Here is a 23,243-nt window from a genome sequence, read left to right as displayed (position 1 = left end):
GAGAGAGTGTGGAGGGGGGAGGGAGAGAGTGTGGAGGGAGGGAGAGAGTGTGGAGGGGGGAGGGAGAGAGTGTGGAGGGAGGAGGGAGAGAGTGTGGAGGGGGGAGGGAGAGAGTGTGGAGGGAGGAGGGAGAGAGTGTGGAGGGGGGAGGGGAGAGAGTGTGGAGGGGGGAGGAGAGAGTGTGGAGGGGGGAGGAGAGAGGAGGGGGAGGGGGGAGGGAGAGATGTGGAGGGGGAGGGAGAGAGTGTGGAGGGGGGAGGGAGAGAGTGTGGAGGGGGAGGAGAGAGTGTGGAGGGGGGAGGGAGAGAGTGTGGAGGTGGGGGAGGGAGAGAGTGTGGAGGGGGGAGGAGAGAGTGTGGAGGGGGGGAGGGAGAGAGTGTGGAGGGAGGAGGGAGAGAGTGTGGAGGGGGGGAGGGAGAGAGTGTGGAGGGGGAGGGAGAGAGTGTGGAGGGGGAGGGAGAGAGTGTGGAGGGGGGGAGGGGAGAGAGGGTGTGGAGGGGGAGGGAGAGAGTGTGGAGGGGGGAGGGAGAGAGTGTGGAGGGGGGGAGGGAGAGAGTGTGGAGGGGGAGGAGAGAGTGTGGATGCGGGGAGGGGAGAGAGTGTGGAGGGGGGAGGGAGAGAGGTGTGGAGGGGGGGAGGGGAGGGGGGCGAGGAGAGAGTGTGAGGGGGAGAGGGGGAGGGGAGAGAGGGGGGGAGAGGGTGAGGGAGAGGGAGGGGGAGGAGGGAGAGGAGAGGGAGGGGGAGGAGGGGGGAGGGGGGAGGGGGGGAGGGGGGAGGGAGGGGAGGGAGGGGGAGGGAGGGGAGGGAGGGGGAGGGAGGGGGAGGGAGGGGGAGGGAGGGGGAGGGAGGGGGAGGGAGGGGGAGGGAGGGGGAGGGAGGGGGAGGGAGGGGGAGGAGGGGGAGGGGAGGGGGAGGGAGAGGGGGGGAGGGGGAGGGAGAGGGGGGAGGGAGTGGGGTGGGAGGGGGAGGGAGGGGAGGGGGAGGGAGGGGGGAGGGGAGGGAGAGAGGGGGGGAGGAGGGAGGGGGTGGGGAGAGGGGGGGAGGGGGGGGTGGGGGGTGGAGGGGGTGGAGAGGGGGGGGAGGGGGGAGAGGGGGGAGGAGGGGGTGGAGAGGGGAGGGGGGGAGGTGGTGGGAGAGGGGAGGGGGTGGGGAGAGGGGGAGGGGGGAGGGGGTGGAGAGGGGGGAGGGGGGGAGGTGGTGGGAGAGGGGGGAGGGGGTGGGGAGGGGGGAGGGGGTGGGGAGGGGGGAAAGGGGGGAGGAGGGGAGGGGGGGAGGTGGTGGGAGGGGAGGGAGAGTGTGTGGAGGGGGAGGGGGGGGGGGGAGTGTGTGGAGTTGGGAGGGGGGAGGGAGAGTGTGGAGGTGGGAGGGGAGGGAGAGTGGAGGTGGGAGGGCGGAGGGAGTGTGTGGGGAGGGGGGGGGAGAGTGGGGGGGGAGGGAGAGTGGGGGGGAGGGGGGAGGGAGAGTGTGGAGGAGGGGGAGGGAGAGTGGGGGGGAGGGAGAGTGGGGGGGGAGGGGAGGGAGAGTGGGGGGGGGAGGGGGGACGGGGAGGGAGAGTGTGGGGGGGGGCAGGGGGAGGGAGAGTGGGGGGGGAGGGGGCGAGGGGGAGGGTGAGTGGGGGGAGGGAGAGTGGGGGGAGAGGGGGAGGGGGAGGGGGAGGGGGGGGGAGGGTGAGGAGGTGGCGGGGGGAGGGGAGGGGGAGGGGAGGGGGGGGAGGGAGGGTGAGGAGGTGGGCGGGGGGAGGGAGGGGGGGGAGGGAGGGTGAGGAGGTGGGCGGGGCGGAGGGAGGGTGTGGAGGTGGGCGGGTGGAGGGAGAGTGAGGGGAGGGAGAGGGAGAGTGAGGGGGAGGGGGAGGGAGAGTGGAGGAGGGAGGGGGAGGAGGGAGAGTGGAGGGGGGAGGGGAGAGTGGAGGGGGGGAGCGGAGGGGAGAGTGAGGGGGGAGGGGGAGGGAGAGTGAGGGGAGGGGGAGGGGAGCGTGAGGGGGGAGGGGGAGGGAGAGTGGAGGGAGGGAGAGTGAGGGGAGGGGGAGGGAGAGTGAGGGGGGAGGGGGAGGGAGAGGTGGAGGGAGGGAGGGGGGGAGGGAGAGTGGAGGGGGAGGGAGAGTGGAGGGGGAGGGGGAGGGAGAGTGTGGGGGAGGGGAGGGAGAGTGGAGGGGGTGAGTGGGGAGGGGGATGGAGGGAGGGGAGGGAGGGGGGAGGGAGAGTGGGGGGGAGGGGGAGGGAGAGTGGGGGGGAGGGGGGAGGGAGAGTGGGGGGGAGGGGGAGGGAGAGTGGAGGGGGTGAGTGGGGAGAGGGAGGGGGAGGGGGATGGAGGGAGGGGATGGAGGGAGGGGGAGGGAAGGGGAGGGGGTGGGAGGGGAGGGGGATAGAGGGGGAGGGAGAGAGGGGGAGGGAGAGAGGGGGAGGAAAGAGGGGGAGGGGGAGGGGGATGGAGGGAGGGGGATGGAGGGAGGGGGATGGAGGGAGGGGGATGGAGGGAGGGGGAGGGAGGGGAGGGGGAGAGGGGGAGGGAGAGAGGGGGAGGGAGAGAGGGGGAGGGAAAGAGGGGGAGGGAGAGAGGGGGAGGGAGAGAGTGGGGAGGGGAGGGAAAGAGTGGGGAGGGGAGGGAAAGAGTGGGGAGGGGAGGGAGAGAGTGGGGAGGGGAAGGAGAGAGTGTGGAGGGGGAGGGAGAGAGGGGGAGGGAGGGAGAGAGGGGGAGGGGAGGGAGAGAGTGTGGAGGTGGGAGGGGGAGGGAGAGAGTGTGGAGTTGGGAGAGGGGAGGGAGAGTGGAGGTGGGAGGGCGGAGGGAGTGTGTGGGGAGGGGGAGGGAGAGAGGGGGAGGGAGAGAGGGGGAGGAGAGAGGGGGAGGGAGAGAGGGGGAGGGAGAGAGGGGGAGGGAGAGAGGGGGAGGGAGAGAGGGGGAGGGAGAGAGGGGGAGGGAGAGAGGGGGAGGGAGAGAGGGGGAGGGAGAGAGTGTGGAGGGGAGGGAAAGAGGGGGGAGGGGAGGGAAAGAGGGGGGAGGGGAGGGAGAGAGGGGGAGGGGAGGGAGAGAGTGTGGAGGGGGAGGGAGAGAGGGGGGAGGGGAGGGAGAGAGGGGAGGGGAGGAGTGAGTGTGGAGGTGGGAGGGGGAGGAGAGAGTGTGGAGTTGGGAGAGGGGAGGGAGAGTGGAGGTGGGAGGGCGGAGGGAGTGTGTGGGGAGGGGGAGGGAGAGAGGGGGAGGGAGAGTGGGGGGGTGAGGGGAGAGTGGGGGGGAGGGAGAGTGGGGGGGAGGGGAGTGGGGGAGGGAGAGTGGGGGGGGAGGGAGAGTGGGGGGAGGGAGAGTGGGGGTGAGGGGGGAGGGTGGAGGGGAGGGAGAGTGGGGGGAGGGAGAGTGGGGGGGGAGGGAGAGTGGGGGGGAGGAGAGTTGGGGGGGAGGGAGAGTGGGGGGGAGGGAGAGTGGGGGGGAGGGAGAGTGGGGGGGGGAGGGAGAGTGGGGGGGGAGGGAGAGTGGGGGGGGAGGGAGAGTGGGGGGAGGGGAGTGGGGGAGGGAGAGTGGGGGGAGGGAGAGTGGGGGAGAGGGAGAGTGGGGGGAGGGAGAGTGGGGGGGAGGGGGGAGGGAGAGTGGAGGGGAGGAGAGTGGGGGGAGGGGGAGGGGAGTGGGGGAGGGGGGAGGGAGAGTGGGGGGAGGGGGTAGGGAGAGTGGGGGGGATGGAGAGTGGGGGGAGGGGAGGGAGAGTGGGGGGGGAGGGGGAGGGTGGTGGGGGGGGGAGGGGGGAGGGGGAGGGTGAGTGGGGGGGGAGGTGGAGGGAGAGTGGGGGGGGGGAGAGAGAGTGGGGGGGAGGGAGGGGGAGGGAGAGTGGGGGGGAGGAGGGAGAGTCGGAGGGGGTGGGGGGAGGGGGTGGGAGAGTGGGGGGGAGGGAGAGTGGGGGGGAGGGGGAGGGAGAGTGGAGGGGGAGGGGGAGGTAGAATGGAGGGGGAGGGAGAGTGGAGGGAGGGGGAGTAGAATGGAGGGGGAGGGAGAGTGAGGGGGAGGGGGAGGTAAAATGGAGGGGGGGGGATGTAGAATGGAGGGGAGGGACGAGGGAGAGGAGAGGGGAGGGGAGAGAGGGGAGGGGGAGGGGAGGGAGAGGGGAGGGAGAGGGGAGGGGGAGAGAGAGTGGAGGGGAGGGGGTGGGAGAGGGAGGGAGAGGGAGGCGGGAGGGAGTGTGGGGGGGGTGGGAGAGTGTGGAGGTGGGCGGGGGGAGGGAGAGGTGGTGGAGGTGGGAGTGGGTGGTGGGAGAGCGTGGAGGTGGGCGGGGGGAGGGGAGAGCGTGGAGGTGGGGACGGGGTGGAGGGGGAGCGTGAGGTGGGAGGGGGTGGAGGGAGAGCGTGGAGGTGGGAGGGGGAGGGAGAGTGTGGAGGTGGAAGGGGGTGGAGGGAGAGTTTAGAGGTGCGGGGGGAGGGGAGAGGGAGAATGTGGAGGGCGGGAGGGAGAGTGTTGAGGTGGGAGGGGAGGGAGAGTGTCGAGGTGGGGGAGGGAGAGTGTGGAGGTGGGAGGGGGAGGGAGAGTGTGGAGGTGTGGGGTGGGGAGAGTGTGGAGGTGGGAGTGGGGAGTGTGGAGGGGGGGAGGGGAGAGTGTGGAGGGGAGGGAGAGTGGAGGTGGGAGGGAGAGTGTGGAGGGGGGAGGGAGTGTGTGGAGGTGGAGGGGGAGGGAGAGTGTGGAGGTGGAAGGGGGTGGAGGGAGAGTTTGGAGGTGGAAGGGGTGGAGGGAGAGTTTAGAGGTGCGGGGGGAGGGAGAGGGAGAATGTGGCGGGGGGAGGAGAGTGTGGAGGTTGGAGGGGGAGGGAGAGTGTGGAGGTGGGGGTGGGGAGAGTGTGGAGGTGGGAGGGGGAGGGAGAGTGTGGAGGTGGGGTTGGGGAGGAGTGTGGAGGTGGGAGGGGGAGGGGAGAGGTGTGGAGGGGGGGTGGGGAGAGTGTGGAGGTGGGGGTGGGGAGAGTGTGGAGGTGGGAGGGGGAGGGAGAGTGTGGAGGGGGAGAGAGTGTGGAGGGGGAGAGAGTGTGGAGGGGGAGAGAGTGTGGAGGGGGAGAGAGTGTGGAGGGGGAGAGAGTGTGGAGGGGGAGAGAGTGTGGAGGGGGAGAGAGTGTGGAGGGGGAGAGAGTGTGGAGGGGGAGAGAGTGTGGAGGGGGAGAGAGTGGTGGAGGGGGAGAGTGTGGAGGGAGTGTGGAGGGGGAGAGTGTGGAGGGGAGGGAGTGTGGAGGGGGAGGGAGAGTGGAGGTGGGACGGAGAGTGTGGGGTGGGAGGGGGGAGTGGGGAGGGTGGAGGTGGGGGTGGGGAGAGTGTGGAGGTGGGGGTGGGGGTGGAGTGTGGAGGTGGGAGGGGGAGGGAGCGTGTGGAGGGGGAGAGAGTGTGGAGGGGGAGGAGAGGTGTGGTGGGGGAGAGAGTGTGGAGGGGGAGAGAGTGTGGAGGGGAGAGTGTGTGGAGGGGAGAGAGTGTGGAGGGGGAGAGAGTGTGGAGGGGGAGAGAGTGTGGAGGGGAGATGAGTGTGGAGGGGGAGGAGTGTGGAGGGGGAGAGAGTGTGGAGGGGGACGGGGAGTGTGGAGGGGGAGGGAGGAGTGGAGTGGGGACGGGAGGGTGTGGAGGGTGGAGGGGGGAGGGAGTGGGAGTGTGGAGGTGGGAGGGGGAGGGAGAGTGTGGAGGGGGGAGGGAGTGTGGAGGGGGAGGGAGTGTGGAGGGGGAGCGAGAGTGGTGGTGGGAGGGGGGAGGGAGTGTGTGGAGGTGGGGAGGGGGAGGGAGTGTGGAGGTGGGAGGGGGAGGGAGAGTGTGGAGGTGGGGGGGGGCGTGAGGCGGGAGAGTGTAGAGGTGGAAGGGAAGGGGAGGGGAGAGTGTGGAGGTGGAGGGGGAGGGAGAGTGTCGCGGTGGGAGGGGGGAGGAGAGTGTGGAGGTGGGGAGGGAGAGAGGAGGTGGAGGGCGGAGGGAGAGTGTGGAGGGGGAGGGAGAGTGGGGAGGGGGAGGGAGAGTGTGGAGGTGGGAGGGGGAGGGAGAGAGTGTGGAGGTGGGAGGGGGAGGGAGATGAGTGTGGAGGTGGGAGGGGGAGGGAGAGAGTGTGGAGGTGGGAGGGGGAGGGAGGAGAGTGTGGAGGTGGGAGGGGGAGGGAGAGAGTGTGGAGGGGGGACGGAGAGAGAGTGTGGAGGGGGAGGGAGAGGAGTGTGGAGGGGGGGGGAGAGTGTGGAGTGGGAGGGGGGTCAGGGAGGGAGTTGAGGTGAGGGAGGGAGTGGAGTGGGGGGGTGAGGGAGGGAGTGGAGGTGGGAGGGGGATGAGGACGGGAGTGGAGGTGGGAGGGGGTGAGGGAGGGAGTGGAGGTGGGAGGGGGGTGAGGGCGGGAGTGGAGGTGGGGGGGGATGAGGGAGAGTGTGGAGGTGGGAGGGGGAGGGAGTGGAGGTGGGAGGGTTGGTGAGGGAGGGATTGGAGGTGGGAGGGTGTGAGGAGGAGTGGAGGTGGGAGGGGGTGAGGGAGGGAGTGGAGATGGGAGGGGGGTGAGGGAGGAGGGGGGTGAGGGAGGGAGGGGGGTGAGGGAGGGAGGGGGGTGAGGGAGGGAGTGGAGGTGGGAGGGAGTGGAGGTGGGAGGTGGGTGCGGGAGGGGAGTGGAGGTGGGAGGCGGGGGTGTGGGAGCGGGAATGGAGGTGGGGGGGTGAGGTGAGGGAGGGAGTGGAGCTGGGAGGGGGGTGTGAGGGAGGGAGTAGAGGTGGGGGGGTGAGGGAGGGAGTGGAGGTGGGGGGGTGAGGGAGGGAGTGGAGGTGGGAGGGGGGGTGACGGAGGGAGTGGAGGTGGGAGGGGGTTGAGGGAGGGAGTGGAGGTGGGAGGGGGTTGAGGGAGGGAGTGGAGGTGGGAGGCGGGGGTGAGGGAGGGAGTGGTGGTGGAGGGTGGGGGAGGGAGTGGAGGTGTGAGGGAGGGAGTTGGAGTTGGGAGGGGGTGAGGGAGGGAGTAGAGGTGGGGGGGTGTGGAGGAGTGGTGGTGGGGGGGTGAGGGAGGGAGTGGGCGGGGGGTGAGGGAGGGGAGTGGAGGTGGAGGGGGTTGCGGGAGGGGAGTGGAGGTGTGGGGGGGGATGAGGACGGGAGGGGAGGAGGGGTGAGGGAGGCGTGGGAGGTGGGAGGGGGGGTGAGGGCGGGAGTGGTGGTGGGGGGGGGATGAGGGAGAGTGTGGAGGTGGGAGGGGGGAGGGAGTGGAGGTCGAGGGGTGGTGAGGGAGGGATTGGAGGTGGGAGGGGGTGTGAGGGAGGGAGTGGAGGTGGGAGGGGGTGAGGGAGGGAGTGGAGATGGGAGGGAGGGAGTGGAGGTGGGGATGGGAGTGGAGGTGGGAGGGGGGTGAGGGAGGAGTGGTGGTGGGGGGTGAGGGAGGGAGTGGAGGGGGTGAGGGAGGGAGTGGAGGTGGGAGAGGGTTGCGGAGGAGTGGAGGTGAGGGGGGTGAGTGAGGGAGTGGAGGTGGGAGGAGGGGTGAGGGGAGGGAGTGGAGGTGGGAGGGGGTTGAGGGAGTGTGTGGAGGGTGTCGTCCATCCGCGGCTGCCACATGTCAGCCGCCCTGATATGGCAGGACGGTGAGGAGGACACGGCGGCAGGTTGTCGTGTGGCTGATGGGCACAGGCGACTGGCACACTGGTGAGGAGGACGGTGTGAACTGACCGTTGGACGCAGACTCTGACCAAGTGTTAGGCTGGCTGCGTATCCGCAGCACGACCAGGGCCACCGAGGCACACAGGGATCCCATGCAACCCGGCTGGCGAGGTGTGAAGAACCTCCGTGTAACATGTCGTTTCTCTGCCCCCCACCACCCTCCTGCAGGTCACCATGTATGCCAACCAGACAGCGATGTTCCCTGCCGTGCTTGGAGCCGCAGCTCTGCAGTGGCCATCCGGGCAGCGTAGACTCAGATGGCCCACAGTGGCTGCAGATGCAGCGGTTGCTGCTGCAGCCGAGGGGGCGCAGGCCGCAGGCGCTCAGGCCCGGAATATCCAGGGTGATGCCGAGGGGAACATTGACCCCCCCGACGGCGAGGAATGCACAGGAAGCGGGCACTGATATTGAAGTGCTTGGGGGGAGGAGGAGGAGCAGGTGGATCCACTGATGGTGGTGCCAGGGCGCCACAGGCATCCAGCAAGGCCGAGGGTGTACCGTGACAGAATGTCGTTCGAGGCCCTACCGGACATCACATGCAGGAGGAGACTACGGTTCAGCAGGGAGACGGTCGCACATATATGCCACCTCGTGGCGCACCTCGCACCACTTGGAATGGGTGGAGGACACGCTATACCAGCCTCCGTCAAAGTGACGGTGGCCCTAAACTTTTACGCGACCGGTTCCTTCCAGGAACTGAGCGGGGACCTCTCCGGGATCTCACAGGCATCGGTCCACAGGTGCATCACCGTGACCGTGACCGACGTCTTGTACGCCATCGCGGACAGGGACATAAAATTCCCCGAGGACCGAGCACAGCAGGGAGCACGGGCACGTGGATTCACCAAGTTCGCCGGGATCCCGATGGTCCAGGGTGTCATCGATGGTGTTCACGTCCCCATGCGCCCACCTGCAGACAATAGGGAAGTGCTCATGAACAGGAAGGGCGCAAACTCCATGAACATTGAGGTGGTGTGCGACCCCCACATGATGATCATGCACGTGTGTGCAAGGTACCCCAGGAGTGTGCATGACGCCTACATACTGGCACAGTCGTTCGTCCCCGCAATGTTCGTTGGATGCCCCCCCCCCCCCCCCCCCCCCCCCGGCTGAGGGGCTGGTTGCTGGGCGACAGGGGCTATCCGTTGAGGTCATGGCTGATGACGCCAATACGGAGGCCTCAGACCAACGCGGAGAGCCTATACAACGAGGCCCATGCAGCAACCAGGGGTGTGGTGGAGCGGTGCTTCGGCCTGCTGAAGATGCGATTCAGATGCCTGGACTGCTCCGGAGGGGCCCGCAGTACCGGCCCGACAGGGTCGGTCGCATGGTTGTGGTCTGCTGTGCGCTGCACAACATTGCCATGCAGAGTGGAGATGCACTGGTGGAGGAGTCGGAGGGAGGACCCGACGGCACCGGGGCCAACGCAAACGAAGGGGAGGAGGAAAAGGAGGAGGAGGAGGAGGATGACGTGCATCAGGGTGGGGGGAGGGGCGCAGGACACAGACACTGCCCGGGTGCTGGTTATGTCCAGGAGGCTGCACGACGGCACCGTCGAGGACAGCGGGCACACGACGCGTTGATGGGCGCACAATTCACGCACCGTGTGGGAGGGATTCGCTGAACACTGCCACTTGCACCGCCAGTCCTGCACACGGGCACCACATTGCACCCCCCCCCCCCCCCGGCACATCCGCTCTGCGTACACGGCACCAATTCCACATCACCTTACCACTGCGGCACTACGGGATTGCACAACAGTGATGATTGTGTAAGCGGGTGTGATCAGTGCCATGTTGAATGATGACGGCCCGCTATGAGCTGTGAGCTGAGATTTGCCAGCCAAGGTCTGACTCATGGCTGTAGCTGAACTGTGCACTCCGGTGGTCACAGCCTTCGTAACGGGCATTTCATCACGTCCCCGTGTGGGATAGCTGGCATTGGAGTGCCGAGGACTACGGTATCCGATTTTGGGAGGCTAGGGGGAAAGGGACAGCACATCCGGCATCATTAACCACAGCGCCACTCGGTCACCCTCATGAGCCCCCTGGCACCGGACATAGCACAGAGTCTTACAAGTTAAGTGCAACAGTGAGTTTATTTGTGACATTCACATACAGATGCCCTACCCCCTACAACGAAACTGTGCCCTGCACCCCTGCCAACTTATTATGTGCCTAACTTCTTTGCCTTACGGGCCCTACCACTACGTCTAGCTGTCTCCCCAGATGGTACAGCAGGAGTGGAGGCAGACTGCTGAGAAGCCCGCCCTGCGACATGGCTCTCCGTCGGCACGCGTTTCCTGTGGCGGCCCGGCTTCGATGGGCCAGGCTGCTCGGCGGGCGTGCTGGATGGCGTGGTGCCACCTTGTCCTGCCCGCTGCCCACCAGATGCGCCAGGGACGGAACGGGGGGAGGCCGAGTGTTCAGGGACGTCCCTTGCTGGAGGTACTGGGACGGGCCCAAGAATAACCTCCTCCCTCGGGGAGCCCGGTGGCCCCCGGGCCTCACTGTGGGACGGAGGTGCGATCGGAGACATGCCCCGTCGCACCACCGACACCTGGCGCTGCCAGTCCTGGAGGCCTGCAATGGTATCGACCACGGTCCGAATGCTCGCAGAGACGGAGCCCAGGGAGTGCGACATTCCTGCCATGGACTGTGCTATCTCAACCTGTGAGTGCGCTACGCCATCCATCACGTGCGCCAAGCGGTCTATGCTCTCCGCGACTGACTGCTGGGACTGTGCTATCGCCTGCTGGGACCGGGCCAAACTTTGACAAAGAGTCATCGGACTCGAAACGTTAGCTCTTTTCTCTCCCTACAGAGGCCGCCGGACCTGCTGAGATTTTCCAGCATTTTCACTTTTGTTTCAGATTCCAGCATCCACAGTAATTTGCTTTTATGGGATGACATTGAGTTTGTTCTGGGGAAGATCCCGGACCTGGATTCACATGGACTGATTATGGGAGGAGATTTTAATACGGTCCTGGATCCAAGGCTGGGCTGGTCGCGTTCTAGGTCTGGGAAGGTATCGGCTATGGGAAAGGAATTCCGGGGGTTGGTGGGGGGGAGGGGTCAATCCATGGAGATTTGGGAGACTGAGGAGTAAGTTTTCGTTCTACTCCCATGTGCATAAGGTGTATTCCCAGATAGACTTTTTTGTTATGGACAAGACGCTGCTGGCCAAGGTGATAGATGCTGAATATTCAGCAAAAGTGGTGTCAGACCATGCCCCGCACTGGGTGGATTTGCAAGTTAGCAAAGGAAAGGCCCAGCGCCCGTAATGGAGGTTGGATGTGGGGCTGCTCGCAGAGGAGGAGGCGTGTGAGGGAGGCCATTCGGGGATATGTAAGGATCAATGACACGGGTCAGGTTTCGGCGGGGGTGGTTTGGGAGGCACTGAAGGTGGTTATTAGGGGGATCTCATCTCAATTTGGGCCCATAAGGAGAAGGCTGAGCGGGCGGAGTTGGACAGATTGGTAGGCAAAATTTTACAGGTGGACAGGAGGTATCCGGAATCTCTGGATGACGGGCTTCTGAAGGAGCGTCAGAGACTGCAGCTAGAATTTGGGCTTCTGTCCACAGGTAAGGCTGAGGGACAGTTGAGGAGGGTAAAGGGGGCAGTGTATTAATATGGGGAAAAAGCCAGCAGGATGCTAACGCACCTGCTGAGGAAACAGGAGGTGGCGAGAGAGATTGGGAAAGAGAGAGATACAGGGGGGAAGGTGGTTTTGGATCCAGCGGGGGTGAATGATGTGTTTTGGGAGTTTTATAGTAAATTGTATAAATCAGAACCCCCAGCCGGGGAGGAGGGGATGAAATAATTTCTGGGGGGGCTGGAGTTCCTGAGGATAGATAAGGAGTTGGTGGAGGATTTGGGAGCCCCAATTGGACTTGGGCAGGTTATAGACAGGTGAGGGGCGACGCAATCGGTTAAAACCCCGGGACCCAACAGACACCCAGTTTTATAAAAGGTTATCCGGGCTGTTGGGGCCACTCCTGGTAAAGGCTTTTAATGAGTCAAAGGAGCTGGGAGCGCTCCCCCCAACGTTATCGCAGCCATGGATTTCCCTTATTTTGAAGCGGGATAAGGATCCGGAGAGCTGTGGGTCGTATAGGCCAATCTCCCTGCTAAACGTGCATGCGAAATTGCTGGCAAAAATCTTGGCCACACGGATGGAGGACTGCGTTCCGGGGGTAATAGGGGAGGACCAGATGGGATTTATTGAGGGCTGACACCTGACATCCAACATTAGGCTGTTCCTAAATGTTCGCTCCGGGAGGGCTGGACGGGGGCTTCAGGAGGTGGCAGCGGGCAGGGATTGAGAGATTTGGAGATCTCTTCATTGAGGAGCATTTCCCGAGCCTGGAGGAGCTATAGGAGGAGTTTGAGTTGCCAGGGGGGAATGGGTTCCGGCACCTGCAGGTACGGAATTTTGTCCTGCGCTTCCCTCGCCTCCCACTAAGGGGGCTACAGGATAAGGTGATGTCTAAAACAGGGGTTGGGGAGGGTAGGGTCTCGGAAATATACAAGAAACTGATGGAGTGGGAAGGGTGCCAATTGGGGAGGTGAAGTGGAAGTAGGAGGAAGAGCTGAGAGGACAGTTGGAAGTCGGGTTATGGGAGAAGGCCCTGAGGCGAGTCAATGCATCCTCGTCGTGTCCCAGGCTTAGCCTGATCCAGTTCACGGTTGTCCACAGAGCTCATATGACTGTGATCCGGATGAGTAGGTTTTTTGAGGAGGTGGAGGACAGGTGTGAGCGCTGAGGGGGAGGTCCTGTGAACCATGTACATATGTTTTGGGAGTGTCTGAGGCCGAGGGGATTTTGGCAGGGATTTTCGGATGTCATGTCAGAGATCCTGGAAGAGAGGGTAACTCCGAGTCCAGAGGTGGCAATATTTGGAATGTTGGAAGATCCGGGAGCCCGAAGGGGGAGAGAGGCCGATGTTTTGGCCTTTGCCTTCCTGGTGACCCGGAGACGGATTTTGCTGGGATGGGGGGGACTCCAAAGTCGGGGGTTTGGGTCAGTGACATGCAGGATTTCTTAGGCTAGAGAAAATTATGCTTGCCTTGAGGGGTTCATTACAGGGGTTCGCTCGGATGTGGTAACTGTTCATCGACTTCTTCAAGGAGAATTGACCGTCAGCAGGAGGGGGGTGGATGGGGGGAGGGGGGAAAGGGGGAGGCATGGAAGTGCCAAATAAGTGCAGGGAATCTAATGTATGGCTAGTTAAGGTTTAAGGCTGTGGGAGTAGGGTACGCTATTGTGGGTTTTTTGCATGTGTTGGATTTCTCTGTTTAAAATGTTTAAATTATAAATGCCTCAATAAAATATTTTCTGAAAAATGGTTTGTTTTGAACCAATGGGTCCAGAAAAATTCTAACATTTGTAGCATTCCAAAGAAAAATTACATGTAATGTTTTATTTTAAATTTAGAGTACCCAATTATTTTTTCCAATTAAGTGGCAATTTAGCGCCTGCACATTTTTGGGTTGTGGGGGTGAGACCCAGGCAGACACGGGGAGAATGTGCAAACTCCACATGGACAGTGACCCAGGGCCAGGATTGAATGTGGGTCCTCAGTGCTGTGAGGCAGCAGTGCTAACCACTGTGCAAAGTACATATAAATGTACAACTAATGCCTTGCCAGCATCTACATAGATCCTGCATTGGAGAATAGACATTAACATTAAATTCATCCAGTATTTCTAAATAATGCATGCACGACATTACTGTAGGAAGTGCATATCAGACTACAATTAGGTAAGGCTTGAAGAGGTGTGGCAACATCAAATGTAAATCCATCTACAGAACCAACCAGAAAATGAAGGAGTGGAAGCATGTTGTTACCATGGACCTCAACTTGGGTAGCAACGTAATTTCAGCAACTGACAAAGTGAATATACCAAAACATTGCCTCACAAACATAATTAGCCTTATGATTCCCTATAATTGGGAAGGTTGGGATGTAGAAAGAACACAATTTTCTTTCCACCACAAATTATTTAAATTTGTTGGTGTAACAAAAACACACTGGGCGGGATTCTCCACTCCTGCGCCGGTTGGGAGAATGGCCTGGGTCGCCGAATTTTCCCGTGACGCGGCCCGATGCCCTCCTACGATTCTCCCAAGCGGCGAGAACGGCCCCGTCAAGTTCCGCGCGGCGCAGGCCGGAGAATCGCCCGAGACACCCAAAATGGCGATTCTCCGGCACCCCTGCTATTCTCAGGCCCGGATGGGCCGAGCGGCCAGGCCAAAACGGCGGGTTCCCCCCGGCGCCGTCCACACCTGGTCGCTACCGGTGGGAACAGCGCGAGAATGCTGGGGGCGTGGCCTGTGGGGGGAGGGGGGAATCCTGCACCGGGGGGGAGGGGCCTCAAATGGGGTCTGGCCCAAGATCGGTGCCCACCGATCGTTGGGCCGTCCTCTCTGAAGGAGGACTTCCTTCCTTCCGCAGCCCCGCAAGATCCGTCGGACATCTTCTTACAGGGCGGACTCGGAGAGGACGGCAACCACGCATGCGCGGGTGACGCCAGTTATGCGGCGCCGGCCGCGTCATGTATGCGGCGCTGGCCTTTACGCGGCGACAAGGCCTGGCGCGTGTAAATGACGTGGCCCCGCTCCTAGCGCATTATCGGGCCCTGAATCGGTCAGGATAGGGGCCGTTTCGTGCCGTCGTGAACCTCGACGGCATTCATGACGGCGTGGGCACTTTGGCGCGGGAGTGGAGAATCCCGCCACTGTTCCTGAAATTAAACTGTGAGCTAATTGAGCTAAAACATCCATCGAAAGCTCCCAACCTCCAGCAAAATTCTGAAAGCATGCACAACAGCCAATTAGCTCCCCTCATCTCTGGAAATGAACAAACCACGACCATCAAGAGACCTGAGGGATATGGGGCTGTATGGACGAGAGTGGGGTTATAGTCCAGGTCGCAATCCAGCCCTGTAAGGAGTTTGTGTATCTCTTATTAGGCACATGGCTCCTAAATCTTCTGGAAGCTAGGAGTTATGGGAATTCCAATTTTGGAAACTCTCACACATGGCCCCAGATGGGGAAGAGACTGCATATCTGGAATGCTGTCTATTTTCTAGCAGTTCTGCTGACTTGAAGGGAGTCCACTGGAAGTTCCAAGGGTGTTTCAGCCTTATTTTGTTTCAATTGAAAAGGACAGAAGGGAATTCATGTTGGTACTTGCCAAAACAGTTCAGCAATTTTGGTTTGTTAGGAAACCAAATTTTATGTGTGGTAAGGAGAAAGGCTCGGGACAATCGAGTAAAAATATATAATTGGAGGAGAGCCAATTTCAGTGAAGTGAGAACAGATCTGACCCCAGACAAAATGAATCAAAGACTGTCAGGCAAAACTGTAATGGAACAATTGGTTGCCTTTAAAGAGGCGAAACTGTGGGTACAATCATTTCATTTTCCCATAATGGGTAAAGGTAGAACAACCCCAGAGCTTCACTCAAAGGGTTGTGAAAGTCTATCCCAGAGGGTTGTGGATGTTCCTTTGTTGAATATATTTAAGGTTGAGGTTGACAGTTTCTTGGCCACAAGGAATCTTTGGATATTGTGAGTAGGTGGGAAAGTGGTGTTGAATGGTCTCCAATTTCTTATGCTGAGCGAAGCATAATGAAAAGGGTAGCGATTAAGGTGAAGCAGAAAGAGGAGTGCCAGTTGATAATACAAGTGAGGATCAAGCTAAATATAGAAGGTTCAGTGGGTAAGTGAAAAAGGAAATGAGAAGGTAGCAGAGAATATAAAAGAAATTGGGAGCTAACCAAAAGGAACTCTAAAAGTTTCCAACAGACATGTAAATAGTAAAAAGATGATAAAAGGAAGGATGGGGTTTGCTAGGGGCCAAAAAGTGGGTCTTCACATGGAGCTGAGGTATTGAATGGGTACTTTGCATCAGTTTTTGCCAAGGAAGAAAATGTTTCCAAAGTCATAGTGAAAGAGGCAGTGGAGGAATACTGGATGGGTTAAAAATTCATATCAGTATTAGGAAGGTTGTTTGTACTTTAAGTTGAAAAGTTCCCAAGACTGGATGGGATACATCTGAGGATACCGAGGCAAATAAGTTTGTAAATTGCAGAAACACTAACTATACTTTTCCAATACTCCTTCGATATTGAGGTAGTCTCAGAAGACACCTTTGTTAAAAAAGGGGTGTAACTCAGTAAGTACAGCCAGTCTGTGTAACCACAGTGGCACAAAAGCTTTTGAAACAATACAAATTATTGAAGGTGGCAGGGTAAGTTGAGACAGTAGTTAAAATGGTGCACAGGATCCTGAACTTTTAAAATTAAGGCAGAGAGTAGAAAAGCCAGGGGTTTAGAAATAAGTCTTTATGAAATACTGATTCTGCTTCAATTGGAGTATGATGTTCAATTCTGGGCTCCTCACAGTGTGAAGACTGGATGCAGATAAATGAGAATGGTTCCAGAAATGAGGGAGTTCAGTCAAGTGGATGGATTGGAGAAGTTGGACTTGTTTTCCTTGGAGAACAGAAGGTGGAGAGGAGAGTTGACAGTGATGTTTAAAGTCCTGAGATGTTCTGGTCAGAACAGATAGAGAAAAACTTCCCATTGGCAGTAGAGTCAAGAACCAAAGGACATCTATTTAAGAATGGCAAGAACCCAAAACTGACATGCGGAAACCCTTTTACACAATGAGTGGTCACAACCGGAATGTTTTGCCTAAGACAATGATCAAATAATACCTTTCAATTTTGAATTGCAGCTGAGGAAAGAAATCAGGGCTAAGGAAAAAGTGTAGGTAAGTGGGACTAGCTAAGCTGCTGTTGAATAGACATGATGGGATAAATGCCCTCCTTCTGTGCTGTAATCATTGTTATTCCATAGTTATATATACAAATTAAACTTCTTTTTTGATTTCCTTGTAGAAGCCATCAGTGTCGTTCTGAATTGTAGCCAAAGTGCAGAAGAACTACTAAAACGGCGGAAGGTTGTCCGAGAGGCAATATTGAAGTACTTAATCAGGCATGACGTTGTCACATCAGCTTCAGCAGACAAACAGCAACTTATTAACAAAGCTTTGTTCTACTGGATACAGGAAGAATGGAAGAAAAAAAAGGTAATAGACAAAACAAATCACAACCTTCTGCTGCAAGTTAGGAAACAAGAATTGGAGCAGAAGGAAATTGAAAAAGCAAAGGTAAGAGCCGTGGCACAAAGGGAATTGGAGCAGGCAAGACAAGTCGAGGATCAGTTGAGAAGACAAGTGGAGGAGCAGGCAAGGAGACGAGAGGAGGAGCAGAGGAGACAAGCAGAAGAACAGAGGAGACAAGCAGAAGAACAGAGGAGAAGACAAGTGGAGGAGCAGGCAAGACAAGCAGAAGAACAGAGGAGAAGACAAGTGGAGGAGCAGGCAAGACGAGCAGAAGAACAGAGGAGAAGACAAGTGGAGGAGCAGGCAAGACAAGCAGAAGAACAGAGGAGAAGACAAGTGGAGGAGCAAATTAAGAAACAAGGAGAGGCGAAGGCGAGAAGAGAACTGGAAGAGCAAATTAAGAGACAAGTGCAAGAACAAATGAGGGAGCAAGCACAGGATGAGGCAACGAGGCAACTGGAAATACAAATGAATATAAATTTGAACATTACACAGGTAATTCATTTCACATCAAAAAATGTTTAGCACCTCAGAGATTTTGTATCCTAAACTCTGCAATATAATTTCCTCTTGGTTAATAATAATAATAATAATAATAACAACAATCATTTATTGTCACGAGTAGGCTTCAATGAAGTTATTGTGAAAAGCCCATAGTCGCCACATTCCTGCGCCTGTTCGGGGAGACTGGTACGGGAATTCAACCTGCGCTGCTGGCCTTGTTCTGCTTTACAAGTCAGCTGTTTAGCCCACTGTGCTAAACCAGCCCCTATATTTGTATATGTTCATATTTATCAGACAAAAGTAATTCTTCCATTGTGTCTATACAGTACTAATATCAAATTGGCATAGTTGTTACGACATCCTGAGCTAGTGCGCGGTCAATTCCAGCCCACATGCCCTGGACTTACAACACAAAGTGAATTAACCAATAATTCGCATGAAAGTACCCAGAGTCTTTGGCCATTGGCTGTCCAATAATTACAGTCACCAGGTTTGTAAGTTTAAACACAATTGCTGTTTATTTATAACAAGAACTATAACATATACAGTAAATACAATTGGTTAACTATCATTTAACTCCTGACTCCCACTTTCACTGTCTCCACCATCTACCCACACACACAAGGCAAGACAGACAAACAGAGGAGGGGGAGGGGTGAAAAATAATAAGGATGAAAGTGAATAAGGGGCAGCATGGTGGCGCAATGGTTAGCACTGTTGTCTCACGGCACCGAGGTCCCAGGTTTGATCCCGGCTCTGGGTCACTATCCATGTGGAGTTTGCACATTCTCCCCGTGTTTGAGTGGGTTTCGTCCCCACAACCCAAAGATGTGCGGGTTAGGTGGATTGGCCACGCTAAATTGCCCCTTGAGTGGAAAAAATGAATTGGGTACTCTAAATTTCTTTAAAAAAATAAAGTGAATAGATAAGAGTCTTTCCTTAGATTTATGGGAACTTTGTTTCAATTCTGGCCTTCCATTCAATGATTTTACTGTGGATTAATTCAGGTATCTGTGGTTTCAGAAATAAACACTCAGTCTCTCTGGAGAAAAAGTAGATCCTTGTCCTTGTCTGCAGCCCGCGATGACTTTCCGGTAGATTGATTCAGTCAGGTGTTCTGTGGTTTCAAGAATGCAATACTCGCAACTTTAGCAGCTTCCTGGAGAGGGTTATATTGCTCACAGCAACTTTCAGCTTGTGGTTTGTCTCCAGGCCTCTGTAGTCTCAGGGGAATAGCACCCAGAGGCTTTCTGAAAAGAGAGTTGGCCCTCACAGTGGCCGGGTTAACTGGATCTTTCTGGAAAGAGTTAGCTGGAGCTGTTGCCCAGAATCAAAACTGAAACTAAACTCAAACCTTGGACTCTGAAAAGCATTCTAGTGGGATCAGATCCAATCACCATCTGTTACCGGGCAGAGCACAGCCTTTTGGGCCAATCTGTTTGTCGCCAACCAAATCAATAAAACTGAGTCCCAACCCATCTCTCTGTCGCATATGCTGGCCAGTCTGCAATCTCCAGTTTAAACCAGCACAGCATTCTGGATCCTTCCGCCTTGAATTAAGGCTTCTTGCCTTAAAGTGAGATGTCCATTAATTATCCATAGATCAAAAATGTAAAGACAAAAATGAAAGAAAGGGGAAATAAGGGAATGACGAGGAAGGACCCTTACACAGTATGCTTTCCAGGAAATTTAAATTGCACAAAAGACTGTCAGTATAAATCTGATAGAAATCACAAGATAGAAATAGATTAAGAATCAGTTGAAACTGTTACAAATAAATGGATACTTCCTTGGGGAGTAATTGCCAAGGGATCTGGACAGGGAATTGGGGTAAAAATGATTTAAAAATGGTAAAAATAAGAACTGCAGTGGCTAACAAAATGACGGATGAGCCTAGTTGGGTCAAATGGCTTATTCGCATTCTTAATTATTTACGTTCCTATCCCTCGATTCAGAATGGATAAATATTTTGATTTGGGAGGTGATCCAAAAGTTGTGGTTTACAGAAATTAACTAAGGCCACTATTTCTTCTATATTAAATGCATGGGTCACGATTTTCCAAATTATTATCACATGCGTTTAATGCCGGTGTGAAAACGTCAATGCCTCGAAAGACATTCCATACGTTCCGAGCTAGCAAGATACTGCAGAGGCCGGAAATCTGAAATGAAAACAGAAAATGCTGGCAGTGCACGGCAGGCCCATCAGCCCATGAAGAAAATGGGGAAGTTATGTTGCCACTGCTACCTGACTCCGCCTTTAGAGGGAGGTTCACTCCTCCCCAAAAATAACATCTGTGTTCTTTCCACAGGTGTTAACTGATCTTGCTGTACATTCCCAGCATTTTCTGGTTTTGCTGCATTTGCCTCGGGCATTATCCAGCTTTTTCCTGGGAGTCCAGAACAAACGGGCATAACCTTAAAATCAGAGCTCAGCCATTCAGGAAGGAAGTCAGGAAGCTCACTGGAAATCTGAAACTCTCCGACTAAAAAAGCCTTTGGGGCAAGTCCAATTGGAAATTTAAACCGAGACTAGTAAGATTTGCGTAAGGGTAGTAAAGGTTATGGAATGAAGGCAGGGAGATGGAGTTCACACACAGATCAGGGATAGTCTAATTGAATGGTGGAGCAGGCTTGAGTGGCTGAATGGCCTATTCTTTTTTTAAAAATAAATTTAGAGTACCCAATTCATTTTTTCCAATTAAGGGGCAATTTAGCGTGGCCAATCCACCTAACCTGCACATCTTTGGGTTGTGGGGGCGAAACCCACGCAAGCACGGGGAGAATGTGCAAACTCCACACAGACAGTGACCCAGAGCCGGGATCGAACCTGGGACCTCAGCGCCGTGAGGCAGCAGGGCTAACCCACCGTGCTGCCCCTGAATGGCCTATTCTTGTTCCTATGTTCTTATATTTCCTTTGTGTATTCTTGTGCGTGAAACTGACATCTTTCTTTCGCACCACGGCAACCTAATATTCCCGAGGATTTCGTATTTGAGCATTTCATGCTCTCGACAGTCTGGATTAGATTTTGGATTGTATTTTGGTTTATTGTCATGTGTTCTGAGGTACAGTGAAAAGTATTGTTCTGTGTACAGTCCAGACAGATCAGTCAACACAAGAAAAAAGACCCAGGATGCTTGATAGATATACAATGTAAATACGACACCGGGTGAAGCATACGGAGTGTAGTACTACTCAGTAGAGAAGATGCGTGGAGAGATCAGTTCAGTCCATAAGAGGCTCATTCAGGAGTCTGGTAACACCGGGGAAGAAGCTGTTTTTGAATCTGTTAGTGCATGTTCTCAGACTTTTGTATCTTCTGCCCAATGGAAGAGGTTGGACGAGAGAATAACCTGGGTGAGAGGGGTATTTGATTATGGTGGGGTCTGGTGGTGTGTTCTGCTCTTCGTCTTTCTCATGATCTGAGTATTTTCCCATCATTTTCAATTTAATGTCAAGTAGATGTGGCTGTTCCTTGGGGAGTCATGGTAGAAGGCTGCATTTACGTTCTATCATGATCTAAAGACCATGCTGATTTTTATTTCCTTATTTTAGATCCTCTCAAGCATTAGCTAAATTTCCTCTATGTTCACAACACAGTCATTGGTGCAAATTCCAACCATTAGTTCTCAGAATAAAGAAAGGACAAGGGTGCAATGTCCTCCTTTTATTCCTTACCCAGTGCATATTTTATACCTTAAATATATTTATCGTTGCTATTCATTTGTATGCTGTTCTAATAATTTCACTTTATTCTTGCTCCTTAAAACATTCCAGTGCGAGACACTATCGCAGACAGATGGAGACTTTGACTGCCAAATGATAGGGGAGAAGTTCTGCCAATGGTTCTTTATTCTTCTGAACTCCCAAAATCCTTCCTTTGGCCGACAACCAGAAGAGTGGGGTCCACAGCACTTTTGGGAGGATGCAATACTTCACTTTGCTTATTCTGTCCTGGAACACACAAGCGAGCAACAGAAAACCGAGCAATACCAGAGTTCGGCAATGGTCAGTCAGCGCTTGCTGTCCCTGGTGAAGGACGAACAACTGCTCTTCAATCCCAACATCAGCAAGAACGGCATGAGAAGTGTAACTTCTAAACATGGGATTGTTGTTGTGGCAGTGGCTGGCACCGTTCACAAGAACACGCAGTGCCTCGGTATTTTTGAGCAGCTCTTTGGACTTGTCCGTACGCCAGTTGGTAGAAGCAACTGGAAAATCAAATATGTTAACCTTCAGATGAAAGCTTTGAGCGGTCAGCAGGAAATCTCCCAACCCAGTTTATCTGTTGAGCAGCCTGCACTAATGGCCCATCTCAATGAATTAAGTGTACTTTTCAGGTAATTTAGTGTAAAAATAGATCATGTTCAACTTTGCAGCCCTGGTTGGAAAGCTGGTGGAATGAAATTTCTACTACAGGGGTGCAATCAAAACCAACAGGCTACTCCTAGGAAGCAAAATTGAAAATTATCCTCATAGCTTCTGTAGTTTAAAGTACTCCAACCTATGAAAGCTTTGCTGAATAAAATCAAGCTTAATGAGTGCACACAAATTATCGCATTTTAGAACGAACTGCAAAATTCTGTTACTCAAGCTTTTTTTGCACATTTATATTTACATGCGATGGTACTCTTGAACAATTATTTGTATATTATATTAATGTGAACAATTAGGAATAATATGTTAATAGGAATTATTTTAGACAAAATGAACTATCTTCTCATCATGCTCCCTGAATAAATAGTCCAGCATTTCTGGTTGACTTCCTATTATAAAATTCCTACAGTGCAGAAGGAGGCCATTCAGCCCATCGAGTCTGCACCGACCCTCTGAAAGAACCTAAGCCCACTCTCCCGACCTATCCCTGTAACCCCAGAACCTCACCTAACCTGCACATCTTTGGACAACAAGGGGCAATTTAGCATGGCCAGTCAACCAAACCTGCACATCTTTGGACTGCGGGAGGAAACCGGAGCACCGGGAGGAAACCCACGCAGACACAGGGAGAATGTGCAGAGTCCGCACAACTAATGACCCAAGCCAGGAATTGAACCTGGGTCCCTGGTGCTGCGAGGCAGCAGTGCTAACCACTGTGCCACCCCTTTTCAGGCAATCTTTAAGGCACAATAATAAATGTCTTTTGAGGCATATAAGATTCTTAATGGAGTATAGTGCATATGTCTGGAATAATACTTTCAGAAACAGCAAGGTAGTAATAAAGAGGGGCACTATTTCAAAGTTGGGGAGAGTGTGTTGACAGTGATCATGGATTCCATTTTATTCCGATGTTGTCCAAAGATTGCAATGGATTACCAGCAGGAAAGGTGAAGAAAACAGGGTTCATTTAAGAAACAGATGCTACAATAGGAAGTCAACGCCCTTGGTTTTCTCAATGGATGTGGCCAAATGGGCTAAAGAGCATTTTTTCATCTGAATCTACCTTGTGATGTTATGAAGTGAAACAAAATATCTTTTTATGTCAGGGAGTGACATTTTTTATCTGTTTACGGCAATGTTTGTCCAGTTACCTGTTTGATCGATCTCATGCTAATTCTATCTGAGAATAAAAAGTTCCTCTTTCTTTTAAAATTGGATATATATTTTTCAAATAAACTTTTAAATGATATTTTCTGAATTTAATATGATGATGGTAGTATCAGTTCAGCAAATGCCAATGCCCTTCTGCATTAGCCGACAGATTCTAAATTGAGTCTATAACACCTTCCCATTTACAATGTCCTGCTTTGGATGTCAGCTCAAATAACAAGAATCCATTGATTGTTACAAACAAAAGGGTTGTCTCAGTAGATTATTTGGAGGCTTATTATTTTATTTTAGTTGAAGAAATGGATAACATGGGACTTCCGGTGCTGGCGTGTAGAGAGCAGTAACACACGAGGTGGCTCCCCCCAGAGTACTTTGATTTTGGCCCTTTTCGCCTGGTCTTTGGGGTGGAATTTTATTCGTTCGATGGGATAAGGTTCTCATGTAAAAGAAATGT

General features: G+C 55.5%; 1 protein-coding gene across 1 annotated transcript in view; it reads left to right on the top strand.

Moving 5' to 3' along the window:
* c8h3orf38 (chromosome 8 C3orf38 homolog) overlaps positions 1-22,868 on the top strand; it is a 72,228-nt gene extending 49,360 nt beyond the window's left edge. The window contains exons 3-4 of the mRNA XM_072513452.1: positions 16,509-17,230; positions 21,020-22,868. Coding sequence (XP_072369553.1) covers positions 16,509-17,230; positions 21,020-21,586 — 1,289 coding nt within the window. The 3' untranslated portion in view covers positions 21,587-22,868. The remainder of the gene's footprint in view (positions 1-16,508; positions 17,231-21,019) is intronic.
* Positions 22,869-23,243: the final 375 nt, after the last annotated feature.

The sequence above is a fragment of the Scyliorhinus torazame genome, chromosome 8 (assembly GCF_047496885.1).
Source record: "Scyliorhinus torazame isolate Kashiwa2021f chromosome 8, sScyTor2.1, whole genome shotgun sequence".
Lineage (NCBI taxonomy): Eukaryota > Metazoa > Chordata > Chondrichthyes > Carcharhiniformes > Scyliorhinidae > Scyliorhinus > Scyliorhinus torazame.
The sequence above is the reverse complement of the archived record's forward strand: the minus strand, read 5'-3'. Positions and strand labels throughout refer to the sequence as shown.